This window comes from Cetorhinus maximus, chromosome 23 (genome assembly GCF_964194155.1).
Source record: "Cetorhinus maximus chromosome 23, sCetMax3.hap1.1, whole genome shotgun sequence".
In the NCBI taxonomy this organism is placed as follows: Eukaryota; Metazoa; Chordata; class Chondrichthyes; order Lamniformes; family Cetorhinidae; genus Cetorhinus; species Cetorhinus maximus.
Window position 1 is genome coordinate 1,698,374 of NC_135901.1, and position 11,168 is coordinate 1,709,541.

The 11,168-nt window shown below is 44.4% G+C and overlaps 2 protein-coding genes across 3 annotated transcripts in view; one reads left to right on the forward strand and one right to left on the reverse strand.

The window, feature by feature from the left end:
• The window catches only part of LOC144698102 (uncharacterized), an 862,314-nt gene that overhangs the window by 50,397 nt on the left and 800,749 nt on the right, over positions 1–11,168 (reverse strand). The gene's annotated exons all lie outside the window — the stretch shown is intronic.
• On the forward strand, positions 7,953–8,851 carry LOC144698127 (uncharacterized). Its single transcript, XM_078570066.1, has 2 exons — positions 7,953–8,359; positions 8,524–8,851. The coding sequence occupies exons 1-2, from the start codon at positions 8,053–8,055 to the stop codon at positions 8,796–8,798; spliced, it is 582 nt and encodes a 193-aa protein (XP_078426192.1). The 5' UTR covers positions 7,953–8,052; the 3' UTR covers positions 8,799–8,851.

Here is an 11,168-nt window from a genome sequence, read left to right on the forward strand (position 1 = left end):
CCTTAGTGACAACAAACCACTGGTCGCAAACCCATAAGAGCTGGAAAGTGAAATGATATGAGAATGAACAGGATTTATTCCTTCTAATCTTCTAATGTATTTACCATGGGTGAAAATAGAGACATGAGGGATTAAGAAGGGTTTATATTTGAAGGGGAAGTCACTACATTTTTTGTCCAAGAAAGGGCCTGGAAAGCTTGTTATCCTGAGAGACACTGGCTCGATTCAGAACTTATTGCTAGCAAAAGATTTAGACTTTTGTTTGAAACATTCACTGAGTAAAAATGTATTAATACAAGGTATTGATGGGAAAATAAAAGCAAAATTCTGCAGATGTTGGACATCAAATACAAAAACAGAAACATAGAAAATAGGAGCAGGAGTAGGCCATTTGGCCCTTCGAGCCTGCTCCGCCATTCATTATGATAATGGCTGATCATCCAACTCAATAGCCTGCTCCCGCTTTCTCCCCATATCCTTTGATCCCTTTCACCCCAAGAGCTATATCTAACTCCTTCTTGAAAACATACAATGTTTTGGCCTCAGCTACTTCCTGTGGTAGCGAATTCCACAGGCTCACCACCTCTCTGGTGAAGAAATTTCTCCTCATCTCAGTCCTAAATGGTCTACCCCGTATTCTCAGACTGTGACCCCTGGTTCTGGACTCCCCCACCATCGGGAACATCCTTCCTACATCTACCCTGTCTTGTCCTGTTAGAATTTTATAGGTTCCTATGAGATCCCCCCTCATTCTTCTGAACTCCAGCGAATATAATCCTAACCGACTCAATTCCTCTTCATATGTCAGTCCCGCCATCCCAGGAATCAGTCTGATAAACATTCGCTGCATTCCCTCTATAGCAAGAACATCCTTCCTCAGACAAGCAGGCCAAAACTGCACATAATATTCCAAGTGTGGTCTCACCAAGGCCCTGTGTAATTGCAGCAAGACATCCCTGCTCCTGGACTCGAATCCTCTTGCTGTGAAGGCCAACATACCATTTGCTTTCTTTACCGCCTGCTACACCTGCATGCTTACCTTCAACAACTGGTGTACGAGGACACCCATCTGTCATGCATTTGTACACTCACGTAGCTTGTCCAAATCACCCTGAAGCATCTCTGCATCCTCCTCACAGCTCACCCTCCCACCCAGCTTTGTGTCATCTGCAAATTTGGAGATATTACATTTAGCTCCCTCATCTAAATCATTAATATATATTGTGAATAGCTGGGGTCCCAGCACCGATCCCTGCGGTACCCCACTAGTCACTGCCTGCCATTCGGAAAAAGACCCGTTTATTCCTACTCTTTGTTTCCTGCCTGCCAACCAGTTTTCTATCCATCTCAATACATTACCCCCAATCCCATATGCTTTAATTTTACACGCTGGTAAAACTCAGCAGGTCTGGCAGCATTTATGAAGAGAGAAACAGGGTTAATGCTTCGAGTCTGTGTGACTCTTCTTCAGGTGAAAATGGTGAAAGAGACCAATGGAAATCCTGTTGGAGAGAACCCCTACCCCTTGCGTATTCCCAAGGCATAGATGATATATTTGCTATACTTGAATTTGCAGCTGCATGTAAGATTTTCCTTACACACCTTAATGGGTTCCAGCCGGTGCTCGAGTTTACCTTTGAAATGGAGCAGTCAAATGAGCTCCCATTCCTCATCGTGGTGGTTGAGATACTTGCTAATCTCTACTACCGTCTACTGCATGTCTACCTTCACTGGTCAATATACGTGTTGCGATTCCGACATTTCCATGCCCTATAACATTGGCCTTATGTGCAACCTCATAAACAGTTCTGAGCCAAATTCTTTGGCAGAATTAGAATCAGCGAGTGGGACTGGCCCACAGTCTGAATCAGTGTTTAAGGACAGGAGGAGAAAAGAATAAGTAGGAGACTGGACACTGAATCTGGAACAATGAGCAGAGAGGGAGAGGAGTGTGTGGGACAGAGATTTATAGATTTGGGTGAAAGAAAGGGGGGAAATGTTCCATAGAAACTAGAATTGTCAGTTCTGAATTTCTATCCTGTGTTTACAGAGATAATTTCTGTAACCTCCTTTTACAGGGGGTTACATGGGGAGGGGTTCCAGATGGGAAAGTCATAACAAACATCATGTCGAGATCTGACAGAGTAACTCGATTCATCAGGACCTGAATATCATCGGTCTTTGAATGTGGAAGGAGAAATGTTTGTTCTGTCCATGGGAGAAGATTTCAAGCATCAGTGTGACTGGAAAAGCACCTAGACACACACACCCAAGTGAGAGTGAACTGACTATGGAAAGAGCTTTAACCAGGTGCACTGCCTGAAAAAAGAATCGCACCATTCACACTGGGGAGAGACTGTACACATGTTGTTTTGTGCGTGTAAGGCTTCAACTGATCGTCCAACCTGGAGAGACACAAGGACACTGGCACCTTGGCGAATCTGTGGAATTGGGGGACAGTGGGTTGGGATTCATTTCCCCATTTGAACTGGAAACTGATCAACGCAGTCAGAATGGGGAGAGGCCATACACCTGCTCTATGTGTGGAAATGGATTCATTCAATTATCCAGTGTGTTGACACACCAGCATGTTCACACCGGAGAAAGATCATTCAGGTGCTGTGTGTGTGAGAAGAAATTTGCCTACTCATCTGACAAGCTGGCGTTGAGCAAGTTCACATTGAGGAGCTTCCATTCCCCTGCTGTGTGTGTGGGAAGGGATTCACTCAGTCAGACCAGCTTCTGAAATACCAGCGAGTACACACTGGAAAGACGCTGTTCATCTGCTCTTTGTGTGGGAAGGCCACGCAGTCATCCAGCCTGAAACCCCAGCGAGTACACAAGTGACTGCAGGAGTTGAATTCTGTTATTGCTGCTGCTAATCACATCCAGGATTGAACTTGTGGGTTAATCGTGAGGTGTGTAAGAAATGTGTCACAGCCGCTCTCTTCCATGGTTGAAAGCTCGTAGACACAGAACAGAAGGCTCCTTTACAACTGGGTTTAGAGTCAGGAAGAACAGTGAATGCTGGAAACGTGCTGTCAAATCAGAGATTGGTGTAAAACAGTGATCTGTTCCTGACTGAGAGTGAAACAGCAGGTTTAAGTTTCCAGTCTGATGATTATTACGGTACGAGGATTTAAAATTTGTGTGATATTCCTGAGTCTACCATTTTATGGCAATAACAAGTTGCATTTGTGTATGGAACGTTTATAAGCGCTTTCTCACCTTCCATTGACTTCAATGTAATGAAAACTGACTGTTGGAACCTGTCAGCACTTGAAAGATATTTACAAATGAGTCGAGGTTGTCTTACAGTTGGGATCTTTCTCTGTTCTGTCCACTCGAGGCATTAGATAACAGACTTCCTTCTGTGAATATCGAGCTGGAGTATTGGGCCATGATGTGTTTCCTTGTTCATCTTGTTGACTCTAAATGTTGAATCTTGTGGTTTCAGACACCAGGTAATCAAGCTCACAACAACAGATTGTCTTTTCCTGACTTTATTAACAGCACTGCAATCATACAGACAGAGTAATTCCTTACATGGTTCCGGTCCTCTGAGAAGCACTTGAACGATGAAACTTATATGTACTTCAGGAACTGTAATATAGGAAAAGTGTATTGGTCTGTAATTTTAATTCAATATTCCTTTTTATATCCCATCTACCACTTCCCTGCTGAATTTGTTTGTCTATTTCATATTATTACGTGATTGTCACATTTCCATATTTTTAACTTGATTACTTCGTCTATAAATGAATTTTATGAGTTTTTTGACGTAAGTTACACTGCAATGCAGCCTTTGGGCTGTGAACATATTTCTTGAATAAAATATTATTATATCAAAAAAATACTTACCCAATATGGGGAACAGAGGATAATTCAGTGGATTCAGAGCTTTCTTTCCAGCTCTGGTCGAACAAGCTGTGGCTAAACTGGAGATATTTATATTTTAACTTGTTCACTACATTCGTGATCTGACCATGTTCAAACTATAACCACAAGGATACCTGTGCATTTTTCTGACTGTGAGCACAAGGCTGTTAATACATTTGCTGAGTCAATTTCAATTTAAACCAGGTTTAAAGACATGATGCTCTATTCATACATCAAAGGTGCGAGAGATGCTGTGGGACACACACTGTGTCCAGTAGCTGAAAGTGTTTAACAAACTGAGCTTTGGGTTTAGTGATCCTGGATATGTTAGTGATGTCTTTCCTGGATGCTAAGACTAGGAGGGACAGTCTGGAAGGTATGGGGAGCTGGGACTTGTCCATGAGAGGAACTGAAGGTAGGAGAGCTGAAATAATCGAGAGTTAGAAAGGGGGAAAGGTCCAAAGATGGAAGTGTCAGTAAAAGGACATCAATTACTTTCCTTTTATCCTGGAGAATTTAAGAGGATAACTGGGGCACTGAGTGCAGTTTTGGTCTCCGTATTTAAGGAAGGAAGAGGTCTTGTGGTGCAGTGGGTAATGTCCCTGTCTCTGAGCCGGAAGCTCTAGGTTCAAGTCGCACTCCAGGACTTGGCCACGGAAGCTGTGTTCATCACACAGCCAAACAGCTCGGGTATAAACTTATAAACGCTCCCAACTCACACCGATGGCAGATGGAAAGAGAGGGAGGGAGTCCGTGTCACCCATGTGGTGGAAAGAAGATTGGAGTCTCTTCCATCACTATTTCTAGCTCCGGACTACAACATGTATGTTAAAGTGTATGTTGTCATAGCAACTCGGACTCCTTAGGCGGGCAGTTTGCTGGATGGCTGGTGTGGATCCGATTGGTACAAACAGCATGGAGTTTGATTCCTGTTCCAGCTGGGGTGGATTTGGGACCCGCCTCCTTGCCCTGTGCAGGGTGGAGATCAGGGTGCTGTGAGTCAGACCTGCTTTCAGGCAGAGAACTGAAGAAGATGAAGATTTAATGAAGGATATAGTTGCATTGGGAGGCAGTACAGCACTGTATTGGTTCCTGGGATGAGAGGGTTGTCTTACGATGAGAGGCCTATATTCTCTGGCGTTCAGGGGAGTGAGAGGTGATCTCACTGAAACATATAAGATTCTGAATGGGCTTGACAGGGTAAACACTGGGAGGTTGTTTCCCCTGGCTGGCGAATCGAGGAGATGGGGGCACACACTCCGGTTAATTTAGAATTGAGGTGAGGAGACATTTATTCACATGAAGACATGTGAATGTTTGGAATTCTCTTTCCCCAGAGGGTTGTACATGCTCCATTGTTGAACATATTTAAGACTGAGATAGACAGATTTTTGGTCTCTCAGGGAATCAAGGAAATGGGGAGTGGGCGAAAAAGTGCAATTGAAGCTAACGATCAGCCATGATCGTATTGAATGGCGGAGCAGGCACGATGGGCCATATGGTCTGCTCCTGCTCCTCTCTTATGATTTTATGACATGCAGTCTGCTTCCCCCAAAACTGATACATTTGACCAATGTCCAGAATATTAAATTCCAGGCCAGTTATAGGAGGTATTAACATCAGCAAAAACAAACAAAGGACTTGATTAACAGCAATTTCCAACCTCTACAATCACTTGTGAACTCGCTGGTGTGTCAGCAAGTGAGAAGAACGAGCAAATCTCTTCCCACAGACAGAGCAGGTGAACGGCCTCTCCCCAGTGTGAACTTTCTGGTGTCTCAGCAGGTTGGAAGACTGAGAAAAGTGCTTCCCACACACAGAGCAGGTGGATATCTTCTCCCCTGTGTGAACCCGTTGGTGTCTCACCAGGTTGGATGAAGAAGTGAATCCCTTCCCACACATGGAGCAGGTAAGGGGTCGCTCTCCAGTGTGAACTCGCTGGTGTTGAATGAGGTGAGATGACTGTCTGAATCTCTTCTCGCATTGAGAACAACCAAATGGTCTCTCGTCAGTGTGAACAAACTGGTGTTTAATTAGATCCGGTGAGATTTTAAAGCCTTTCCCACAATTAGAACATTTAAATGGCCTCTCGTCAGTGTGAACTAGCTGGTGTAACTGAAGGCTGGACATCAGAGTGAATCCCTTCCCACACACGGAGCAGGTGTATGGTCTCTCCCCAGTGTGAGTGCGTCGATGAGCTTCCAGCTGGGATGGGCAAATGAATCCCTTCCCACAGTCCCCACATTTCCATGGTTTCTCCACGATGCGGGTGTCTTTGTGGCTCTCCAGGTTGGACGATCAGTTGAAGCCTCATTTATATTCAGAACACGTGTCCAGTTGCTCCCTACTGTGAAGGGTTCAATGTTTTTTTCAGGCTGTGGAACTGGTTCATGCTGTTTCCACAGTCAGTTCACTGGGATACTCTCACTCAGGTTTGTGTGTGTATCTTGGTACTTCGGTTTGCATACTCTGTAAATCCTCCCCTTCTAATACCCTGTAAATTAAATTTATAAAGTTTATTATTGTAAATACAGGACAGATATTTAGAATCGACTGTTCTAGTTACCATGGAACTTTCTTTTGTCTCTCAATTTCCATAGAATTGTGCTTGATTGCAACTGCCCTCTGAAATGGCCTAGCCAGCCACTCAGTTGTGTCAAAACACACGACAGAGAAAAACTCTATGAGCGTACCGACATCAAATTACCTTCAGCAGTGCAAGAAGGCGGCTCAGCACCACCACAAGGGAAATTAGTAATGGGTAACAACTGCTGTCCTTGCCAGCAATGCATACAGCCCATGACTGACTTAAAAGAAACCACAAATATGAAACCTATGTGTTTGTTTTCGTGAGTCTTCCCTCCTAATCCCTGTGAAAGGAGTTTATTAAATCCATCACTGTCAGCCCTGGACAGAAAGTCACAACATTCTCTTTCTGCTTCCGGGCCCTGGATAACTGCGCATGCGTACTGCTACAAAGCTCAGCCCCTCTGGACACACACGTGACCCAGATACACCAATCGGCTTCTCTCTCGGACAGTAGGAGCGGTTGGGAAAATTAAGAAACAATCGTAGGGGAAACATTTTTATCAACATCTACTAACAGATATATTAAAAGCTTACTTCTTACTGTCTAAGAACAGTAAAAGGGACTGCTTAATGCATAGGCAATCTAAAAGTTTTTGTAGCACCATAAAGCTTTTGTGCCAACCACGAAGCTTAACAGTTGACAGGACTGTAAAGCTCTCGGGGTAGGAATTCAATTCAGTGCAATACTTTTGCAACTCAATGTTCCTGCAGATGGATGGGGGTGAATTGAGTCCTTCCCTTCAACCACCCGTAAATAAATAACTATAAACTAATCGGGACTGTCAATGGCGGGGCTTTTACCCATCATCCGCCGCGGTGGAGAATGCCCCCTATCCACACCCCGGGAGAGCAATACGCAGGCGCAGTGATGATGATGATGGATAAACCCTTGTTTACCGCATTTGCAGCCGGTAAGCGGAGAAGGGAGCGATGGACCCGGCGGGTGGGCAGGGAGGTATCAATAACATCCAGTGTCGGTTGCCAGCACCGAATGAGAACCTGCAGTCCAGCGTTTGAGGCTCCGAGTTTTTTTTCCCGGGGAAAGGCCCAGATCAACGGCCACCATCTTGTTTTAGTAGGTAGGAGAGCGCATGCGCTGCAATCTTGGTGACGCAACAAAGGGAGGGCGGGTGTTCAGGGTCTCAGTGACCAAGAGAAAAATCATTAATAAATAATAAAATCATTGATTTGATTCTCATTCTGCTCACAGGGGCTGGAGAACTGAACCCAGGCAGAGGAGGGGAAGGGAGAAACTGGGAATGGAGGAAAGAAATGGTGCAGATGGTGAGACGGGTTTCGATTTAAGCTCAAGGTGAGGGAGACTGTGTGGAATGGGGACTTACAGCTTTTGGAGAACAAAAGGGAAAAATATCTTCCAAAGAAACTAGAATTGTCTTCTGAATTTCTATCCTGGACTTACAGCGATGACTATTGTAAACTCCTTTTCCAGGTCATTAAAATGGAGGATTTGTATACAGGAAACTCAAACATCAAGTCAAGAGTAGACAGAGTCACCTCAGTCATCAAGATCTGAGTATCATCAGCCTTTGAATGTAGAGGAAGAAATGTTTGTCTCGTCTGTCTATGGAAAAATATTACAAAGATCAGTGTGACTGGAAAAGCACTGGGACACACATCCAAGTGAGAGGGTTCCAATGCACTGACTATGGAAAGAGCTTTAACCAGTTACACGGCTTGAATAAACATCACACCATTCACAGCAGACAGAAACTAAACTGTACAGGTGTTCTGAGTATGAATGAGGTTTCAACTGATTGTCCGTTGGAGAGACACAGGGACACTAACACCATGGAGAAACCATGGAAATATGGGGACTGTGGAACCGGATCCATTTCCCCATCCCTGCTGGAAATGCATTGGCGTATTCACACTGGGGAGAGGCCATTCACCTGCTCTGTGTGTGGGAAGTGAATCTCAGTAATCCCGCCTTCTGACACATCAACTTGGTCATTCCGATGACAAACATTTTAAATGTTCTGACCATGAGAAAAGCTTCAAAAGAAAAATGGATCTGACACACCAACTCCTTCACACTGGGGAGAGGCCGTTCACCTGCTCTGACTGTGGGAAAAGATTCAGGAGTTCATCCAATCTTAATACCCACCAGCGAGAGGCCATTCACTTGTTCGATTTGTGGGAAAGGATTCACTCAATCATCTGTTCTGCTGACACACCAACTTGTTCACAGTGCTCAGAGACTGTTCAAATGTTCTGACTGTGAGAGGAGCTTTAAAGGCCCAACAGATCTGCTGAAATACCAGCGAATTCACACTGGGGAGAGGCCATTCACCTGCTCAGAGTGTGGGTAGGGATTCACATGAACATCCCACCTTCAGAAACACCAGCAAGTTCACTCCATTAAGAAACATTTTAAATGTTCTGACTGTGGGAAGATATTTGAAAGCAGAAATCAAATGATGCAACACCAGTGCTCACACACTGGGGAGAGGCCTTACACCTATCCTGTGTGTGGGAAGGAATTCAAATATCCATTCCTTCTGCTGACACTCCAGCGAGTTCACGTCAGGGAGAGGCTGTTCATCTGCTGTGTGTGTGGGAAGGGATTCAATGTGTCATCCAATCTGCAGAGACACCAGGATGTTCACAAGTGACTGCAGGGGTTTGAATTCCATTGTTATTACCGTAGTTAATCACCTCCAGGACTGGACAATGTTCATTTTGATACGAGGTGTTTGTTTCTGCTGATAATGATCCCTATAACTGGGCTGGTGTTTAATTCTGGATAAATGTTAAATTAATCAGCTTGGTGTCAAACACACTGTGTGGAGTATTTGTTTTCTCCAGGATAAGAGGAGACTAATTGAAATCTTGTTGTCAACTGTTCCATTTCTGGGCCTTTTCTCCTCCGTTCAAGAAAGATTTGTATTTCTGTAGAGCCTTTCATGACACCAGGATATCTCAAAGCATTTAACAGCTAATGAAATTTCTATGAAGTGCAGTACATGTTGTAATGTAGGAAATACAGCAGCTCATTTATGCACAGCAAGATCCCATGGAAGCAACATGATCAGACCCAGAAAAGCTGTTTGAGTGATGTTGATCAAGGGATCAACATTGGTCATGACACTGGGCAGAGCTTCCCTGCTCGTCAAAATAGCAGCAATGGATCTTGTATACCCATCGGCTGAAGATCTCATCTGACAGTGCAGTGCTCCCTTGGTACTGCAACGGAATCGTCATCCTTCCATCTACATGACATGATGGACGTACAGCAAATCAAACTGTTGGGGATGGGGGAGCCTCATATGGTTCACTTTTACTGATGGCTGAAGAGACCAATCCGTGGGAGGCAGGTTCTGCCACAAGTGTCAGATGTGAAGTGGTTCTCAGGTGGGGTTGTGGGTTGTTGTTTTCAGTGTTGGCGCCTGTTGCCAAGTGGCTGCAGTCACCAGGGATGAGAATAGCCAAAGACAGAAAGGTCTGAAAATCTTTTGGTGATAAGGAATCATGTAATTTAGCAGTTTTTATGATGTGAAATAAATTCAAATTCTTCTAGCCCACTTCAAATGGGTGGAATTATTCAACTTCAAGTGGGTAAAACCTGAGTTTTCCTTTTGTTTACCTTCTATTACCATCAAAACTGTGACCAATGCCTTTGTATCAAGTCACCAGAGTGAGATGAGCATTCAATGCAGTTAGTGCCTGTAATACAGGATGAAGTCCATACTAACAACAACATGAGCTTGCTGGGTTATGTACATGCGAAGTGAAGCAAAGGGTTATGTCAGTGTGTCACCAGCTATTTTCCAATGTGCCACCATTTTAACTCACCAATACCTTCGAGGGCAATTAGGGATGGGCAACAGATGTTGGTCTTGCCAGTGATGCCCACATTGCATAAACAAACATCTATACAACAAAACTCTTGAAAATTAATGTGATCCCAGACGCCAGTAAAAACAAAGCAATAAAGCAGCACAGTAACATTCAGCAAATAATTGTTAAAATCCACATCATAGATCAACATATCAATATGAAAGTCTGTATTTTTAAAGAACTTGCTAAAAATATTATTTTACACATTCGTAGGTTAAGCCAACTCAGTGAAACTCCTCACACCTCCATCCTCCCACACACACTTTGTAATCAGCTGCTCCCTCACACCACCCCGCCCCGCCCATTACACACACACACACACACACACGCCCTTCTTTCCAAATCCCTCCCACTCACTCACTCGGCAGTCCCATTCACCAACCCCATCCACTTAGCAGTTTCTCTTCTCAACCCTGCCCCCCGCCCCCCCCACCCCCCCAATTCTTCCCAACCTACACCCCTACCCCAACTCATTCAGCAGCCCCTCTTCCCAATGCCCCCACTCACTCACTCGGCTTTCCAAGAGCCTGACAGCAATACAGAGCCATCGTGGGGCCCCATCGAACCCTTCGTGAGCAGGTCACTGTGACTGAAAACTGGCACTGATTCACTATAATCAGCCAAGACTTGGGTTCCACTGCTCCCAGCCCGCTAGCTAGTTCTGTGTCAAAGCAAATCCCTTCACAGGTCAGGGACTCTCATTCGAACTTGATTCAATGAACAACTCATATTATAAACAAAGAATGTACCAGTCTGAAATAGCCAGTTGTTAAATTAATTTTAGAAGACTAATTAATCTAATGAAGGTTGTTCAGAGTCTATTTTCTACAAGTACTTTATTG